This window comes from Excalfactoria chinensis, chromosome 6, assembly GCF_039878825.1.
Source record: "Excalfactoria chinensis isolate bCotChi1 chromosome 6, bCotChi1.hap2, whole genome shotgun sequence".
Classification (NCBI taxonomy): Eukaryota; Metazoa; Chordata; class Aves; order Galliformes; family Phasianidae; genus Excalfactoria; species Excalfactoria chinensis.
The window spans coordinates 18851309-18872224 of record NC_092830.1 but is presented as its reverse complement, the minus strand read 5'-3'; the positions used below and the strand labels follow the sequence as shown (position 1 = coordinate 18872224).

General features: G+C 43.6%; 1 protein-coding gene across 16 annotated transcripts in view; it reads right to left on the bottom strand.

The window, feature by feature from the left end:
* Positions 1-20916, bottom strand: part of CAMK2G (calcium/calmodulin dependent protein kinase II gamma) — a 111612-nt gene that overhangs the window by 48168 nt on the left and 42528 nt on the right. For all 16 annotated transcript variants that reach the window (XM_072340744.1, XM_072340743.1, XM_072340751.1 and 13 more), the window contains exons 3-5: positions 13549-13608; positions 1578-1632; positions 962-1027 (exon numbers count right to left, since the gene is read on the bottom strand). In XM_072340744.1, the coding sequence (XP_072196845.1) occupies positions 962-1027; positions 1578-1632; positions 13549-13608 (181 nt within the window). The remainder of the gene's footprint in view (positions 1-961; positions 1028-1577; positions 1633-13548; positions 13609-20916) is intronic.

Genomic DNA, 20916 nt, shown 5'->3' with positions numbered 1-20916 from the left:
GCTTACCACTTCAGGATGAGGTTCCTCAAAGTTCTACCTACTAAACTCACTTTGCAGCAACATTCACTGCTCCCTTCTCACCCCTCTCTTCTCATGGCTCTCTTAAATTCATGCTCCAGCAAGGAGTAGTATGGGATGTGGACAAATATACAGAATAAGTAATGATGAAATATCATCATCGGGCCATTCTTAGGGTCTGCTACAGCAAAACAGGAGCTGCCTGAACACAACTTTTTTTCCAGGTGCTCCCCAGCCAACAGACAGCTCAGAGACATCCTCAGCCTATTACTGCACAAATTACACTGCGTTAACAGCAAAGGGCCAAGCACAGTCCATTTCAGGAAGCTCTCACATAGAAGAAAGAGGGAACACTCAGAATAAGGAAGGGCACAGCTTGAAATCTTTTTAATATTAAAGTAGAAAGGCACACGTTATTCATTTTTTTTTTTTCCATTGCAACTATCAGCTTACCATCAGAGAGCTTTCACAGAATCAGTCTTTAAAGCCATTCTTTCCCTCCCACTCATAAAACCATTACCTAAACAAAGACAACTTGAACAGGTCTGCCCCAAAGCAGCAGCACTTCACTGGAAGCCTTGCTACAGGAAGGCAGAGGCCAAGCAGGCAGAGCTTTCCCACAGCCAGAGGACAGCTCTCCCCTGTGTTACTCACTAAGGACACCCCACCACCAGGAAGGTCAGGTGGACAAAGCTGCTAGCAACAGAGCTCCCAGCAAAGAACACACCACAGCAGCAGCGTCTGCAGGCAGCAAGAGCTGGTGCTGTGGTGAGTCAGGCTGGTCGGTGACAATAGTTTATGCTAATGGCAGAAAGAAAGATTGCTTTTTCCAGATAGGGAGCAAGAGTTGAAGAACAAAGCCATGCACAGAACATCAGTCAGGAAATTCATCCCGCTTGCCAACACACATGGCACACACAGAAGGGTCTGGAAACAGTCTTACCTGGCATCTGCTTCACTGTAGTACTCTCTGGCAACAATATCTTCAAACAGCTCCCCACCAGTAACCCTAGAGTATAAAATTAAGGTTGTTACAGAGCCTGTCCAAGCCCAGCTGACCAAGCCTAGCCAAAAGGCTGTATGGGACCTGTGCTGCCTCTGTGCTTACATCCCTTCTCAACAACCCTGCTGCAGTGCACGTTCAGCAGCCTCTGCAGGGATCTGTGGTACGGAAGGACGAGGGCAGCTTCACAAACCCAGCACCAGCATTGGCAGCTTACAGAACACTCTCAATGCACTGAGCAAAAACGCCCATGCATCCACAGGGCTCAGCAAATACTACATTTGGGCAGCCAAACCTTCCTTTGATCCCTGTGAACTGCCTCTGGGACAAAAGTCACAGGTAGCCTATGTTTGCCATCCCACACTTGTACCTGCTGCCAGGAGCTTTCCTGGTCTATCCCCTACCACACACTCAGTGTTTTTTTATGAGGTGAACTAGTTTTGTACAGGTCTTGGAAGAGAAAGAGAGAATTCAGGTGTTTCTTATTCTGCTCTTACTCAACCATCCACGTGTCTGTACCGCTGATGAAGCATCAAAGACAAAGAAAGACACTTACAGATCAAAGACGAGGTAATGGAAACCTTCTTCTGAAATACTGTCATGGAGCCGCACTGCAAAACACAATCAAGAAATGGAGATTTACAGGGCATGTAGCAAATATGACGTTTCACAAATCAAGCCTAGCCACACAGACAAGCTCCCCCTCAACTCAGCCCATTAATTCCCCATGCCCTTCACTTTGTGTGCTCAGTTAGTGACCTATTTCCTTTTCTTATCTCAAAGGAACAGATGGGTGTCCTTCACATACGCCCAACTCACCCCAGCGCCAAAACAAACTCTGAATGTCTTTGACCATACATTCTCCTCTTCTAAAACTTCAGTACTTTCCTTTCACATCTACCCATTCTTTCTTCCATGCTCACGTTTTGCAGTCTTTCCCCACTCATTCTTATTTTCTCCAAGCCCTTTTCAGAATCTCCAATCAAAAATAGTACATGTAAGAAGTACCAAAATCTATATGCAAGCCCACCTGTACATCAGTGCTACCCATCTCCCTTCTACCTTTTACCTGTAAAGCTCAATGAAACTTCTCTCTTCCTTTTACTTCCTTTTCCTCATTTCATTCCAACTTACACCCCCCCAATCATTACCTGAAATTCAGACTCACTTTTGTTTCATTTTTTCTAATCTATTTGTTATTAAATACATAAATGACCACAATTGTCCTCAAAATTTAATCCTCTCTCAACTTCCTCGCATATCCCTTTTCTCTCCTGTTGAAAAACTTCACTCTTTTCCTCACCAATCAGAGTCACTAACTAGCAGTCCTACTTGACTCAGTCCTTAAACTGTCACACCCAGACTAGGACAGGTTGGTTACCTTATTTACTGATTCCATCTACAGGATTTCCCTATTGATTTACACAACTAGATGGGCCTAGAGTGAGTCTCAGCCACTGCAACATCTTGTAATTGAGTATTGACTGAAGTAACATTACTGTTCTCATCTCTACAAAAACAAGTTATCTTTCTCCATCACTACAGCAGTACCTTTGCATCCCTTCCCTGTCTTCCATTCTTTTCCACATAAAACACAAGCGACCTGTCTTGGCTTTTCCCAGCACAATGATTATCTCTCTGTCAGCATCAAGAGGTCAGTTTGCACCTCTTATTGGCCCATGACGTCAGTTACCATCATCATCTTGGAAATGTTTCAAACTAACTCTTGGCACATGCTCCCATCTCATAGGGAACAACCGCAAATTTTCTCAATGCTTTCTTCTTATCCTTCTTGCATCATGAGCGTGCAAACACCCACAAACACAAAATTAAGAGTAGTATAAAAGTGTACAGACCACTTCCTATACCTTTTCTAAAAGAACTGCATTCTTCCCTCCTGAATGCTCCAGCATTTTTTCCCAGCCATAATTTGCAAGCTTTCCAGGTTGGTCCTTTGACCAACTTCCTCTCCTCAGTATCTCTTCAATGGAAGAGGTCTGGGAGCAGTACTCCACAAGGCGTAAGACTGCAAACCAGCAAGTACAGTCAGAGGAACAATACTGCGGGTATTTGACATAAAACTGTTTCCTCCGCTGAAAACAGAGATGTAGCACCTTTAAGAATTATGTATCTAAAATAATACACAGTAAAATACATAACTAAAATAGAAATATCTTCCAAGCTTTAGTCAGCTTTGTATGAACTTCATTGCAATACAACTTTGTGTTTATACAAGGACTTGCCCCCTGAGCATTTGGCAGAATCCAGCAGAGGTGACATTTCAAAAAACACAGAGAAAGGTATCTCCTAGGAGAAAACATTTCCATTCAAGACTGGGAACAAGACATAAAGTGACTGAAACAAATACTTGGATTCCCAATGGAGGGCAGGTTTTCACTCCAATGCCATGAGATTTTCACTGTAACGCACAAGATTGTTTGATGTATACACAAAAGGCAACTACACAAATGAGAGCTAATGCTCAGAACACAGGCAAAAGCCCATGCAGAAACCTTATAAAAAGGGAAGAAGGAACAGATGGTGAAACTTCAAGGAAAGCTGGACGTGCTAATAAGGTCATGTCAGGTAACACTCAGTGTGCCAGAAAGCATTCTCCACCCTCTGGCACCTGAAAGGTCAGCAAAGTGCTGCCAGAAGCAGCAGATCAGAGGGAGGCAGCACAAATGAGATCCCAACAGTGGAGGAGGACAGCCACCAGTGCGCCAAGCTGCAGCCAGGAGCACCACATGCCTGCAGGTAGAAGAAAAACACAGTGAACTCTGACACAAAGATGCAGACAGCAAACTACAACCAAATATAAAATACGAATGAGCTTTTTGGTAACATTTCTTTGTCCTGAGGAAAGTGATTTTGTCAGATGCATTTTGAAAGAGGAAGGAAGCAGCAATTCAACTGGCGAAGGACCGGCAGAGGTAGCAGAAAGAGCCTTCAAGGACAGTAAAACACTGTTTGTATACTTAGGTGCGGAACCACGACAGGAGAACAGAGAACTGTATTTATTGGCTCATAAATACCAGTGCCATACATCACCCTAAGGCTGCACAGCAAAATAGAGCAGACCATGAAGGCAAGATGCAGACCATTAACTTAACAAGGGAGCTGCTTCCCTGCAGCCACCCAGAGCATTGCTGAACAAAACTTGCACAGGATTTAATCTGCCTAGGTGGCAAAGCTCAAAGGTAATGCTGGAACAGCATAGAAGGAATAGGAAAGAGGGCAGTGGGCACCAGCACCCTGCAGAGAAACAATTAGCAACAGCTTAAAACTTCGGACTTTAACTGTGAAAGAGAGTGATAATGAGGTGGTCTGAGAAAGACAAGTCTGAATATGCCAAAACTCTCATGACTTTCAATTCTAGCCCATACCTGCTTCACATTGACACTGAAGGGAAGAGGTGAAAGCAATGCCCAGGGGTAGAAGTGAGAGAGCACCCAGTGCGTCTCTATATTTTAACACAGTGGCCACCACACCTGCAGACCCACAGTTGGCCTTCCTACCCTGCAAGGATATGGCAGTCACACCCTTGTGCCAGGAGTTGCACTACTGACATGCATGTTGAAGTGCTCTGCTCTCAAAGGCTTTGTGAACTACTTGTTTATAACAACACAGCCTCTTCCAAAACCATTTGGGCAGCCCAGGTAACAGTACATAGTCAGAAGCAACTCCATCACCTTTACCTCGTATCAAGGATGAATGCACTTATAATGTTTCTTGGCCTCCCCTCCAACTTGGCTCAGATAGAAGATCCACACTGTTTTGATATTCATCACAGAGACACAGAACCATCAGACAACATCTGATACCTCCATCTCATAGACAAAGCAGGGCCCACTGCTTTGGCCTCAGCCGTGAGGGCCCTCCACACCATAACAGGATGTAGGCTCTCACAAGGCAGCTTCCAAGTGGGGGGTAGGGGGGGAAGGGAGGGGCACAAGGCCTTGAGCACCAAGTACTCTCCATTTCATATATTTTCCCAGGCAATGTAGATCCCATTTGTTCCACAGGTTGCTGCTCCTGAAGCACCATCTAATGTCTTCATTATTAGCTTAAGTTCAGCTTCAACCAGCTGAGCAGAGTCCACGTGGCCTGCTCATACCTGTGTAACCTATTGATATGACAGGGTGAAAAATGAAATCATATGTAGATGCTAGAAGAGGGTAAAAAGGAGTAATGAAAATTGACCATCAACAACAAGAAAAATTAAGAATTAATAAAAGAACTAATCCAGCAATTCTTTTCCTCCAAAACATCACAGACCCCTTTTCTTTCTCTCGCCATGGGAGCAGTGATGTCCATGCCTGGTACAGCAGGCTAGACAGATGCGCACACTGCAAGTCACAGCAACAAGGAAGTTTCACAATAGAAACACAGGGTCTCCCAAAAGATGAACAAACTCTACAGGAGACCAAAGGAACCTGACCTTGCTCTATTCACCAGAATACAATGTAGATGATTTCCATGAGCTGATTTTGTCACCACCAGCAGCAATCCAAACCATATTTTCCTCCTAGCCAAACACTCTTACCACAGGAATTCTTGCAGATGTAGAAAGTCAGTCCCTGCCAACACCATGCACACTCATGGTCACCTTATGACTATTCCCACGTCAAAGGTCTTTGATGGATGAAAGAACACTTACTGTGAAGGTTAGCAAGCACAGACAAGGAGAGGGGACTAAGAAAGAAAACAGAAGCAAGTCAGACAACAAGTCACTAAGTCAGTTACAGGATATGGTGAAAGACTTCACCCAAGGTTTTAGTCAGAGCACAGAAAAAAAGTCCCATTCACATCAAGCAAAAGGCTCATACAGTGCACAGGCACATTCATTTTGTAAGACTGAAGTCTTACAGATAACTTCAGAAATAACAAAAATAAACCACAGCAGCACTAGTAAGCAATGTCAGGACAACTGCTAACCAAAGAAGCAAAATCAGTTACTGGTTCTGGGGGGTTGTTTTTTTCATTTGTTTGTTTTTAAATCAGGACACAAAAATAGCCATGCTTTCTTCATATATGGTCCTGAAGGTGGTACCAGAGTAGTACTCCACCTGGCGTAAGGACATTGCTACCACTGTCCCTTCAATTTTAAATGCACACCTGTAACACTGCACTGTTAAAGAGCTGCCGTTTGCCACCACCTACATACAAGGCACAAGCTCACTGGTTTAAGCAGCCTTCTCTTTCCTATTCTCAAGTCTCAACCCATCAAACTACAGCTCTCGTCCTACATAAACTGCCATTACCAGTATAGGAAGCACCATCTATAGAGGTTGCTAAGAGGCTTATAAAAATAATTGACAACACAAAAGCAGTGACAGCAAACCACCCGTCTTCCCCCCAAAATCATGTCTACATTCCCTTTCCATTCTCTTCTTGAATTATATGACCCTGTATGGGCAGCTGCAGCTCCCCTGAGGCCTAAGCATAGTACAAAGCAACTGATCATAATAAGAAAATCTCAAACAAAACAGACTGTATCAGCCTAATAACCAATGGCACTTGCTGCTGCATCACACAAAGCAAGACTGTGAATACAGAAGTTGAAGTGAACCACAAAGGAATCAGAAGAATCTTTCAGTTTTATAAAAGTTCACCTATAAAACAGAAATATGAAAAGACAAGAAAGGGCAACAGCAGGCATCTTATTGTTAAAGGGTCACATTTAGAAAGCAATCTGATAGCCAAATGACAAGCACAGATGATGGCTAGCTGTCTCGATCTACATCTTCCCTTTGCTCTGCCCTGTGTGCCCAATTTTATCATTGTTTTGCTCTTATTTCAATTCCCAGAGCATTCACATCTGCCATGCAAGCCCAGGATGAGCCTCCTCTATACGGCAGGGTGGTATCCGTCAAAGTGCTGCAATGTTTGCTCTGCCAACAGAACAGTTACTGAAGTTGCAGCACAAGGCAAAGAAATACACAAGCAGAAGAATAATTTCATGGGATCATTCCTTCTATCTTCACGGTTATTCCTCTCTGCTTAGGAAAACATAATGTGATCTGAAACATGCTCCCTCCTATACACCAGCGGTCCCTGCCTGTCCTTAGTGACAGTGCTCAGCTAGAGGAAAGGGTCAGCTTGTACAATAAATCTAAATTCACTGCTGAAGCTAGAGTTTAAAACATTTAGATTTAATGGGAAAATATACTACTGCCACTCTGCACCAATAGATATCACATACTGTGATTATACAACACTTGGAATTCTCACATTACGTTGCCTTTGTTGCAGTACATGCAGCAGAACCAACACAAGGCAGCCAAGACTTCCGGATGTCTCCTGGGTCATGGTAATTGGAATGCTCTCTTTCATGCAGTCTTAGTGTTGCAAACTCGAAAGTGCTCTAGGATCTCCTGGACTGAACAATGCTATTAGAAAGTCAGCCACTCATTAGAAGCAGCCAAGCTTCACTTTTCAGTATTTCCCAGCCAAATGTTTGTCTGTACCACATAGAAAGGGAGGAGGAAAGAGATGCCACAAGGGGCATATTTCAAAAAGCGTATGCCAGAAGAAGCAAAATAATACAGGAGGTCAAAACCTGCTGAAGCCCTCTTCCAAAGATGCCTTGCCTGATGCCCTCTCCAATGTGCCAGGGGATGCTGAAACTACAGATACAAATACACACAGCCCGGCAGACTGCAAACTGAGCACCAACGTCTGTGGCAGCACAAGCGACAAGTGAGCTGACACAGATGGCTCCCACCCACAGCCCACTTCCCCAGCTGCTCACCAGCCTGAGAGCCTGGTCAGGAATCGTCCCACCGCCTCCCAGCCTGGCTGCATGCCAGGATGCTCCCTGCATGGTTCACAGCTCCCAGGACGCCTGTCCCACAAGGAGCCACCACAAGCCTGTGACTGCCTGGGAGCTGGGTGCTCAGCTCCCACCCCAGCTGTTTCTCTAATTACATTAAACACGCAGAATTCAGCTGCAGCTGCTCAGGCTGCTTCCAAAAGGACTCTCCTTTTAATTAAAAATTTGCTATTAAAGAGCATTAAATTGTGTAATGCAAATAATCCCCTAGAAATCATCTGTTCCAGCAGCTAATGACCAGCTTTGTTAGAGCAGTAACTAACAGCAGCAGGACAGTTAGCTAACAGGACATCCTGTGCTGGTGTTAACCAGTCCATCAGGATCAGGGATTCTTTCCTTCCTTCTGCCTCCAAATCTGACAGAGAGGTTACAGGATGCCGGATGAATACCAGCTTGCCAGATCCCCAGGTCCACAGCATTTCACACTAATCGCAATTTTAAAGCTTTGGAAAATAGAAGAGAAGAAGAGCTTGTTAACACAGCTCTATTCAGGTAGAAGCAGGCTGCTACAGGTTCTGCAAGGAAAGACAAGGGACAGTCTTGAGGTGCACAAAGCACTACATGGGATTTATTTTTTCTTCTAAATGTTCTCGAAAAACACTCAGACCCTAAAAAGTAAGGTCAGGACAGTGCCCCTCTTGTGGGTGTACAGCAACCCACAGCCTAGGAAGAAGCTGCACAGAAAACAATATCTTTCCTACTGAGAAACTGGTCCTTCTGCAGAGGTAAAATGTAAAAGCAATAACAAAAACACAAAAGTGTTTATTTTAAACATTTCAGTGCCAAGTAAATGTGTTTTTTTCTTTCATTTTGCAATATCTGTACTGAAAGGCTGAAGTTCAGTGCATGATACATAACATTTACTATGCCTTACTCAAACATTATGTGAGCCAAAAGAGTTCATTAACAGGAATATTTCCTACTCTCCTGATAACTGTGCAATCGTGACCATCCAGAACTGTTATCCCCAAGTGGAAACCACTGTGCTTCCATAGAGGAGCAGCCTGGATGTCTGCAGCCAAACGAAAACAGGGAAATCTGCTGTTTACAGCAAAATACAGCCTACAGCATTTTCTTGTTCACTAAGGAAGCAATTCAGATCTCCTGTTAAGAAAAGGTGCCAGGTATGCGCCCCAAGCAGCAGGGGATGGAGGAAGTAAGGGACTGCTCAGCAAGAGAAACTCAAGGTGAAGCATGAGTGAACTTTGGTGGGAGCTGAGACAACTCCAACACTGGGTCTGCACGATCAACACACCCAATTTCCTACTCCAATTAGTTATGAGCATTGTGATATTCTACAATGGGCTGCACAAAGAAGCACAGAAGCCTTCTTGAAGTGACTCACACCTTGATCATCACCCTTAGTTAAGCACAGATGAACTGTGTGCTGTTAAATAAACATCCATGAAAATCACTCCCACAAGACAGAGGTACCGGGAGAGATCATTTCCAAATGAAATAAAACTGAACCAGGTCAAAACAAATTCTGCTAATCCACAGGAGATTTCTGTGCCATGTTTTTCATATGTTAAATAAGGAATTGTCCAGAACCATGGTTTATTCTTAAAGAAGCCAGAAAATAGAAAGAAAAATTTTAATCACTGAACTGCAAGTATATTCTGGAGAAAAAAATCAGAAGTAGGAAAAACCTGAAAAAGCAGTAATTCCAGGAGATGCTGAGGACAGCATTTCACTACAGCTATAAATTCCTTCAAGGAAGTTAACTCTGAAGCAGTTCAGAAAAGGATACAGAGACAGAAATAAGAAAAAGAATTTGGCTTCGTCATTTGGCTACTATCAGCCTCTCTTAAAATACGTATTTTTGTTATTCCAGAGCTAAGTGCATGCAATTCTTCACAGCAAAGGCTGCCATGAGCTAGGATACAATAACTGACACGAAGAAAGTAAAAATAACAAAGTGCTCAGTTTGAACTATAAACAAAAGATATTCAAGAACTACTTTTGTACAGTTGATTTAAAAACATCTAAGAAAGAGTACAGCTCATCCGATGACAGGTCCAAAAAGGAGGGACAAATTTAGGCTGGAATAGCTAAGAAAATTTAAAAGTAGGAGAGGAACTTCTAACAGCAGGATGGACAAACACAGGAATGCTAGGGAACAGTTTTCAGACCTATGAATAAGAATTACCAAATTCTGCATCGTTGCTTTGAGAGTTCTAGATCAGGAAAGGTCACATTCAGAATCTAGCACTTCCCATCTATGTGGAACAAGACAGCTGGAAGACACCGGGGTTTCCAGCTCTGTCATTACTCTGGCAGGTGCTGTGTAGCAAAAGGCAAAAACCTGAATTATTCATGGGAGAATCCATGGGCAGAGGCTGAATTTGAGGACTTAAAAATCAAATACACTAGCTGACTGAAATTAAGTTTAAAACTAAGAGATCAAGAGCTGCTCCAATAAGAAAGTGGTGACATTCAAAACACCACAAGTTCCACTCTACAGCAAAAAGAAGGCAATGGTGAAGCCTATTTTATCTTAAATGCACAAGTTTCAGTGGCACAATCGGGAAAACATCTGCAAACGAAGGGGCAGAACTGCAAGTGTGTCTGGAGAAACCTGCTTCTTTCCGGCAAAGCAGGGACCAAGGGAAGAGAGCACCAGATCATTCACTTACTCTTCTACATGTGCCCAAATACATTTGTGTCAAATGCCCACAAGATTTATAGATATGTGAATCACTGAAATAGTATGTTGTTTAAGGAGAAGTGGAATTCCCCATGGAGTCATGGCTCTTGCCAACTTCCACAAGCATTTTATCTGCTTACAGACAGCAAGGTTTTAACAGCGCTGCTTTCTGCCTCTTTCTGACACTCTCATATTCTCAGTAATGGATGCATCCATATTCCTTTTAGAACAGAAGGTTGATTGATGTTGAACCAATTTGGCTGTATTTGGTGAGTGGCTGGCACAGGGTTTCTCTGGACAATAAATGCTCCAGAAAGTTGCAGAAGAATCAAAAACACAAGTTGAAATCTAAGGAATTAAGTTCTTCCTCTACTGAAATAAAGTAAGACAGGACCATTTGTAATGTATGGATCCCAATGAGTACATGGTATGTACAACAAACATGGCTTTGGAAACTAGAAAATTGTCTCAGGTCAACTTTCTTCTGTCTATAGATGAACATGCTTTCTGGATCAAGGAATAACCGCACTGCAACACTAAGCTCTTTGAAGGATTACTCCTCTGTGATTACCTTGGCCATAATACGCATCTAAAGACAAGAAAACACCCAGTTACAGAGCAAGAGCCTATAATTAGGGATAAAGTTCAATGAAGGCGTGCAAGCACAACTTAGAAAGTGGTCACTTCACAAAGAGTAACAACAAACAGAAATATCACCATTACCTCATGCCCAGACAAACATTTATTTTATCAGAGTAAGGGTGTTACAGTCAGTGTGTTACGGCAGCAAACAAATTCAACAGGTTTGCTTCATATTCTGTATGCAGGCAGGAGAGGAAAGCACCCCAGCTCACAGGGCTGTGACTCGCAGTCCTCTGCCCTAGACTCACTAGAGGTTTGTGTCACAGCAAAACAGCAGGGCATGCTGCAATTCAGCTTCCAACAGAAATAATAACAACACAACTTCATTCGCCCACCGAAGGGAGTACAAAATCTGCTAAGTTGTTCTGGATTGGTGCAGTATTGTTAAGCATAGCTCACACTGAGGAAACACAGCTACAACCCATCTAGAAGAGGTTACAACAGGGAAATGCAGTAAACAGGTGCCTACTAACTGCCAACACGTGTCAAGAAAAATCTACCACTAAGTCAGATCTGTGACAGCATAAAAAGTCCAAGGGATATGGAAGCAACAATGCATGTAGTATCTGAACTTCAAAAAGGCTTCTGACAGCATCTAATACGCTATTTCTGTAAGCAATTCTAAAAAATAGTGTATGCAGGTCTAGCTTAGAATGTGTATAGAAGTCACTGAGAAGAGATACTCAGAATTGCTACTGTCAAATTGGAAAAAGCATATCAACACCTTTAAGAGTCTGCTCAGAGCCCAACAGTATTCAGCAGTTTCATTTATTATCTATATCATGCAATATATGGCACGTTTATTAAATACATTACTGTATGAACTGCAAACATATAATATCAGAAAGTAAATCAAAATATTCTTGACAAACCTGAAGAGGGCCCACACAGTAGATTTCTTAGTATTTATTTTAATCGGGATGTATGAAATAGCCACTTCAATAGGAATCCTCATTTATACAAGATGGAAAAATTATTTGCTTGCTTGACCCCACAGAAAGTAGTCTGATGCAATAATGTGTCAGAAAACAAACATGCATCAACAACATCCTTAAACTGCCATCTACCAATGACATTTGCCCAATGAAGAATAATTTTGGTGTGACAGGTAAAGCAGTTCTTCCCTGTACAGTCAACACTGACACTGTCTTAGTTAGGTTCTGATGTCTTGTTTCAGGCAACACATTTCAAGATAGATATGAAGTCACTGGACAGAGTCCAAGGGAGAGAGGGAAAAAGAAAAGAAAAAAAAGACTAGAGGTCTAGAAAATATGACGTATGAGAAAAGACTGAAAGAACTGGGTTTGTTTAGTCTGAAGAAAAAGAAGGCTAAAAAGAGACATGATAACAGTCTTCAAATATGTAAGATAGTTAGACGAAAGAAAAACTACTTTCTACGTATACACTGGATAGAAATAGAAACAACAGTAGCAAAGCATGTTTTTTCTGAAGTCTGATAGAAGAACTGAATATTTGAAAGATTACCACTAGAGGCTGTGGAATTATTCTAGCTTTTTAAGAGCAAACAAGCCTAGCATTAGCCAGGTAAGGCTTTCAAATAACTGCTGAATGGATGTTACAACCTTCTCTGAGGTCTTTTTCAGCACATTTCAACACTTTGCTGTAGGCATAAAATAATTCCTTTATCCCTTATTTCTATTTCCTTAATTCCTTTATTTCCATTTACAACCACCCACTGAATTCAGAATGACTAGACTCTTTTATCTTAAAATAAAGACAAAAAAAACCCAACATTCTTTCTAGGAAGACCAATAAATAAATAAATAAATAAAATTAAAAAATGCTGTGCCAAAGATGCAGGAACCACTGACATTCCCCCAAACTCTTTTCCAAACCACAACAGAGCAGTCACATTGTTACTCATTACAAATGGAGAACCAGCTGTAGAACCCAAGCAAGAAAGTGACATGTTTCTGTTTTCAGTGGGGTTTACTTATAAAAGTGAATATCCTCTTGGGCACAACATTTAATCTGTGAGAGGTCTGACAAGAAGATTTAAGAACAGACAAAAATAAAGCTGATGAAACTGAATTTAAGTCCCAAATAAAAATTGACATTATCTACTAAACTAAGTGCAACAAGCTTTACAGGCCAAATGAATCCCAATAACTAGGCTAGTAACACAAGTTTCAGTCATCCTGACTATTTTCAAGCAGTAAATGTACTGGCTAGTATATTCATCACTGCAAATCACTGTAGAAGGTGGTTACCACTCCTCCTCATGCCCTGCCTCTACAATTGCACTCAGATCCAACAAAGTTCTTTCAGCTGGAAAGCTGCTACTTTGCATTTTGTGACGTCCTGAGCTAGTGGGAATTGCTTCTTCATCATATACAGAATAGCCCACAGATACCAGTGCATGGAGAATTTTTGGATGCTTACCAATATTCGGATGCTTTAGAAGTCGGCAGATTCGTGCTTCACGTTCCAGTTTCTGATGATCTGAAAGAGAAAGAAACAAGGTATTCAGCTCCACAGCTCTAAACGAGGCTCTCGCTCATGTACAACAAAGAAAGGAACACAGTGACCCAGATGATGTCCAGAAACCTGGATAAGACTGGGAACTGCTGGAACACAACCACCTCCCAAAATCTCACAGCTACAACAGAGAGCCATGCAGGTGCCTGTAGATGAGGCTGCAGAGGACCTCTGCTTCCAGTAAAAATTTAGTGCTAAAGAGATATTCCCTGCTTGGATTCCAAGTGAATAGTAACAGCAACACAAAGACACCACTCTTCCATCAACTGCACAAACACACAAAGCCAGATCCAGGGCTTTTGAGACTTATCCCCATTCTCCAAAGCTGGAGAATAGCCTCTGAAGAAATAGCTCACAGAAAATGGAAAAGGACCTGCTGCCAGCCTAGAGAAACATCAGGGAAGGAAGAAAGAGCAGGAGGGAGAAATACACAGGTTCTGCTGCACGCAGCCAACACACGATGTAGGGAATGCTGCCAGCTCCGATGAACCGAAAGGTAACCGTACTTCAGTACCCATGGATGGACTCAATGATGAAATGCTGATCAAGCACTTCCAGATCTCCAGGCAAGAAGTCCTGCCCAAATGCTAAGTAAGCTAATTCCAGCCCAAAGGCAACATCGGTTTCAGCAGGACCATAATCTGGATTAAAAAGTAACATGTCAAAGAGAGCAGAAAATGGTTTCTCCTCCCCAGAAATGTAACATGTGTTAGTGCAAGGAAAGGAGAGAGAGCTAGGGCAACTCTGCTCATATTACCCTAGAAGCAGGGGCTGTTTAGCTGCTGAGGCTCAGACAGATTTTTCATTACACGAATGACTGAGTCCTGGCTTTCAGTACAAAGCCCCCATCCTTTCAAATGAAACACACATCAGATGAGCACAGCTTCACTGAAAGAAGCTGAGGGAGCCAAATCTCCAGGGCAGTCCCAGAAGCTACTGAGTTCTCAATCTTTGGGGATGCAGATATGTGCAGAAAGAGAAAGAACAGAGGACTGACTGCCCTTCCCCTTTCCAGCCACCAAAAGAGGACAGCCAGGGGAATCAGCCATCCCTGCCCTCTCTTGACATTTCTCCTCCAGTGGATCTTCAGCAAACAGAGTTGAAAACACACCTTCTCTGCATTCCCTGTGGGGCACAAGTTTTTCCTTCCAGAGGAGTAAGCAAGACACTTGGCTGGTTGGGCTGCTCAGCAAATGACTGCTACATTCTCTGATTTACAGGAATCACACAAGAGACCCATTGCGCTGCACTGAGAACAGCTCCACAGCCTCTGCATGGTTCTCCTCTTTTGCACAGAAAAGCTTTGGGCAACTGTTCTCCCCACCATGAGCAGAAGAGGGAGACCAAGGCAGATATCTCAGCTCAGAACACTTCTCTCCCAGACTGGGAATAGCAGCTCAGGGCACTGCAGGATTTCTATCTTCTTTCCCACTGCTGAACTGTAGAAAATGTCCCAATTAATATTTTATATGGGCTGAGATGTGCTTACATCCTCATCTGCTACTGTTCTAGGAAGGGGGAAAGTAAATGACTCTTTTCATCCCTCCCTCCTCAGTCCTGGAAATTATTGTTGTTGTTGCATATATTTCACAGCACCGTGCCAGAGCCACTCCAATAAAGTAGCAGGCAGCAGGAAAGCCTGGAGAGAATCCACGTTCCCAAGGCCCTGGTGCAGTGCAAGCGCTTTCTCGCCTGCATTGCCGGGGGTGCATTGGCTCCTCTTTTTGCAGTATCTTGCAAATGAAGTTTTACAAAGTAGTTGCAAGGTAACAGACTGCGTTGCACACTCTGCACCCAGGCCAGGTTCTCACAGCATTCTCACAGTTTAAGATAAACCATCCATAACCCTCTCGCATGCCTGGGTCTTGCAAATCCCCTGCTTACCCTCCCAGCTCTACTTGGAACCCCTACAGAAGGGGATCCTTCCCTCACCCAGATCACGTTGCCCTCGTGTGCAATTACACTTGCTGGGAATCTGTTCCTGAGCACAAGGACACGGGGAAGCAGACAGCAAAAACAGCTGAGCAAAGGGGAAGGAGAGGTAAGACCTACCACGTGCTGCTCAGCCACTGGGCCGTGACAGCCAGGACAGACAGCTGACAGGAGTGAGGCTCAAACAGAATGACATAACCATCAAAATGCCATGGGAGATGTAAATCAAGAGCAATTGCTCCCCTGCAATCCTACACCCTCTCGCAGAGGGAGGGGAGCGGGCAGGGCAGCAGACACAGCAGAACTTGTGACAAGAGGTCATCACCCCACAGCCCGTCCCTCCAGCACCATGCAGCCTGGCCAGAGACCAGAGAAGGAGTACAGCACTCCGGTCACAAGGTACAGCAAACTATTTCTGGTCAGTGTGAAGCATACTGCACTGTTCTGTCTCCAGGGCAACAAAACAGGCAAACTCAAGCACAGCTTGCAGGCAGAAAGTGTGCTCCCTATGCGGCTGCTCCACGCGGCAACCCCAGCCCCTCATCTCCGCTATGGAGCAAAGAAAGGTCAGGCTGGGCTGGGCTCCTCTGCATGCCCTGCAGGAGCTCCCATCCCATCCTAAGCAGCATCAGATCATAGCCCATCTTGTGACCTGAAAAAAAGCTCCAGCCCTGCAAAGATCCCCTTTTTGGTCTTCACTGATTGGTAGTCTTTGGCACAGCACATGTATTCCACTCCTGTTCCAGGCATCAGAAGTACAGTCAATTTAACACTAGGGGCAAACAGCTCAGGATCTAAACATTTCAGCAATAAACAGAGATGCAATTTTCATTTCCCTCTCTCTCTGATCTAACAACAGTTATTCCCAGTAGGAAACAAACAAAATTTTGCATGTCCATTAGAGCAGTGGAAGGTTGGGCTTGAAGACACTTTATGCAGGGGCTCACAGAAGCCCAAAAATCCAACAGACCTTAACTGCAGTAGGAGAATGATGAAAAGAAATCCAGGTTTTGATCCCCGCTTTACCAAGAGCTTGCAAAGAAAATCATTTCTCCTCCCTTCCCCCAGATCACTCTGATTTCTGCAGGCCATGTGCAGAGGAGAGGTAGAAGCCCAGCCCACCCTGAGCCAGATTCACCCCAGAACATTGGGCCCATCTCCCACCATTCCCAAACTGCTCAACTTCCACCAGCAATTTCCATACCTTGCCTTAAACACCATGTTTCCTTTAGGATAATAAAGTCATATACCCAGAGAAGTTACTCCAAATGTTAGTTACTCTTCCTGTCAAAACCTGATATGGCCATTCCAAGTCTGAATTCATCTATCTTGCGTTTCCAAATATTGGATTTCATTAAGTTCCCTTCCTGCTAAATAACAGAGCTGTCTAGCCCTGAACAATAGCTGATGCTTAAAACTTAAGTACAGGATATTACCAACACTCATCTAATATTCATCTCATGTTTTCCAGCCAAAAAGGAGACTTGCTGTTTGGACAGTACTTCTACCTACAGTGTGCAGCAGTGTCTATCTACACTGAAGTGCAGTTCATGTAGACTGTAGCAACACTGAAAAGTAAACGCTTAAGGGGATGGTGCTTAAAAGCAGCAGGACAAAACTTTCTCACGTTTGACACATGAACTAAGATGTGAATATTTATTTCTAGTTGCCAGGCTTTTATACAGATAAGATTTCTGCATTTGATTTTAACAACTGGGCCTACATTTTGCCAAAATATCTTTTGCATCACTGCTCAGCAAACACTGCTCTAAGTGCCGTTCCAGTAACACTAATATCACATCTCTTCAGAACACACCTGATAAGAAATGGGCTGTTGGGAGAACTGGGCTTACTTTGGCTTTTCACTTGCCTGGGGATTTGCTTTAAAAGAAAACAAGAATAATTGGGTTAGCATTTTTTGTGGAAGTTACAGACCTGCAAAAGTGAAAGCACAGCTCTTCATACAAACACAGCCCCTTCAGCAAACAGGTCTGCTTGTGCACAGCGGATGGACAGCAGTAGCAGTGCACAATTCGTAATGTCACAGCTGTAACAGCTGCTGAGCTGGCTAAACCAGAACAACCCGGCCTGAGTATAGAAGACAACTGACCAAACTCATGATAATTCAGCTTGTATGTTGTAAATTCATCTGACTTCATCAGAAAAACAGGACAGTGTGATGTAGGATAGGTGCACTGAAAGGAAATAAAAAGCAAAATGCAGCTTTCCTTCATGACAAACTGACAGCCTCCCGCAGGGCAAGGAATTTGACGAGTTTACAATGAAATGTACTTCTCACTCTTCTGCAAGAAAATCCTTCCTGTGTATCATCCCCTCTGCCTCTTTCCTCAAAGATGCCATGGAAGAGATGGATGGAGAAGGACAGACCCACCTCCTGGGCTCTGTTCTGGACAGAACCGGTAACCAGTATCCTGCTCCAGACACTACAAGCACAGCTGCTTTGCAGGTTTACTTCCATGCCAGTTCTTTCCCCTCCCAGGGTATCAGAGCCCCAAAGACGAACATTCTCAGACATACAGACTGGGCACAGGACCTCCGCAATTCACAGCAGTATAGAGGTATCAGGTGAGAATATTTATATAACATTACCAAAAAAAAAAAAAAAAAAAAGAAGAAGAAGAGAAGAAAAACGTTGCAGCACTCCATTAGCCTGTTTAGAAGCAAGGTGGAGGGACTGCCAGAGAGAGAGAACTTTCCGCATGGGGCTGCAAGTGCATGCGAGTGGCAGAGTTGGAGAAGGATACCTGCAACAAAGCCAGGAGGGAATTGACCCCAAGCAGGTGGAGCAAGAACTGAGTGCAAGCTGTGGAAGTAAGTGATGTAACAGTGTCCTGGCATCAGTGCCTGGACTGCAGCTCACAGGCAGTGTGGACTGGGACTGCAATTCAGCCATAGGCAGCTGCCCAGCCAAGGCCTAGCTATAAGCTGCCCAAAGAAGCTGTGAGCAGGGAAGTTAAAGGAGCCATGCCCTTGGCACCCTGGTCATCCCACCTGTCCCCAGAGCACCAAAGCTTACTGTTCCAGAAAGAAACATCAGAAAAATCACACCTGCCTGATAGCTCCTTCTGACAAGCAACAGACAACACTGAAAAGAAAATTAAAGAGTGGATAAGACAAGTACTTAAATAAAGCAAAACAACATCTACCAGAGAAAGCGATTAACCTCATACCTACCAGAAAACAAGGTGGAAAAAGTGAGCTCTGCCACACTTCCTTCAGCCCTCACTAGAAAAACAGCGTGGCTTTGAACTGATTCCACACACAGAGCAACACACTCACTGCTGCATTTGTTTGTTCACTTTACCAAACTGCAGCTGTACTGAGGTTGTGTAGCTAAAGCTCACTCCTTACTTAGTGCACTTGCCTCCAAAAAAAGAAGATACAGAAAGGGAGGTTCTGTAGCTGCCTACAAGCTTATCCACCCCAACAGGAGAGCAAATTCTTTCCTAAGCTCAATAAAAAGAAACACAACTCGTGCTTAGCTGTGAATTGCTTTGTTTGATAAAAGCCTGTGCTACGAAGAAAAAACCTTGTTTCTCTCTCTACCAATACACAACCTTGCTGCTCTCAGCTGGTGTATATATTATTTGGGCTGCTTGGTAACACAGTCCACCTGTCTTCTCCATCCTGCACTAGGACCATGCTTTATCACTGCTGCTAAAGGAGGCTTGAAGTCATCATTCCTGTGGGAACACACTCTAGATTACATTTCTGAGAATGGGAAGAGTCCGGAAGAGGAATCAAACCCAAAGCAATAAATTCAGTTTGATTGCTGTCATCATGCCAATTCCGGGAGACAGTCAATTGGTGCCAGCTGCTAAAATATCTTTTGAGTCACTTCGAGGCAGAAATTGAATTTGCATCAAATAGCACAAGGCTAGCCTTAGCCTTCAGGTTCCTTCATGCTTTTTGGTGCTTGTTTCAATTTAAACTTTCTCTCTGAAACATTCCCAGAAGAATGAGCATGCTCCCTCTTCCTGGACTCCATGCCATCAACTTCCCCCCATACTTCCCTATTTTCCCATTACCATGTTGCTGAACAGTGCATATGACTCAGCTTTTGAGGTAAGCTGGCAAAAGGCAGCGTGCTGTGCCTTGAGGATCAGCAAGTCTCAAATCACCACCATTTGCCCTTCTGCAGAAGTTCTGAAAAATGAGATGATGTTAGCCCTTAACAATGACCAGAGGCCCACGTAGATTCAATATATTCTTTCTGACAATTGCTAACAGCAGATGCCTAAAGAAGAGCATTAAGGAGAAGAGCGCAGAAGAACACTCAAACGTACACCCTCCCTCCAGCTCTTTGCAGTTCAGGACTTGCACATTTCCTTTTTAGTACTGCTGCATCCCCATCTCAAAGATCAGCTATTGCTAATACCTCCGTAATGGTGCCCTGCATCCAGATGACATTCCTGAAAGCCAAATTCTGTTCTTAAGCCTCCCCAAATAGTACAACCCCAGCAGCACCAGGTCCCAAGGGCAGGGGGCACCCATCATACCCCCACTGCCACCAGAAACATCTCTGCTGCTGGAACCTCACCAAGTCACAAGGAGAAGGCTCTGCTGGGGCCAGCAAGCAAAGATGGAAGGGGAAGTTGCTTTTTCTCACCCAGGGAAAGCTGGAGAAACTAGACAGTGGTGAAATCCTCATCATTCGCCTTCAGCTACTGACAAAGGAGGAGGCTTGAGCGCCAACAGGACACAATAAACAAACACAGGACTTCTTTCACATTACACTGGCAGACATGCTTTTGTGACAAAGAGTTTCTTCTAGCAAAACCATGAATATTATTACCTTGTAATAGCATTTTCCCACGCTCTCCCGACCTTCCAGAAATAAACAACTCTACACACAGAAGTGTAACACTAGCCCCAAAAGTACATATGTACATGGACCTTAGAAGGAGCCAGAAAGCTCCCGCAATTTGAAATACGCTGCTTTTCCACACATTAGCAACTAGAAGCTCCCTGGTCTTATTGCTCTGGGAAAACAAAACTAATTAAATAAGAGGAACAAACTGCACAAACTTAGAACTCCATCCCCTCTTTTGTTCAAGTAATGCAGAAGTACAGATTGCGCAGATTTACCAATGCCATACAGCAGAAGACAAGATGGTTCAAGTAATCACACGTATCCCTGGCTGCGCCATGAAGAGTGAGCCAGGTGCATTTATTTTCTTCTTTCGCATTTCTTCATGTTGCTTCACAAAGAATCTGACTGAAGGCAGATATGAACATATTTGCAACAGTGGCAAAAGGAAAGAAGATAACAAATACTTATAATAGATGGATCTTTAAAAAAAGTCATTGCCTGCATCT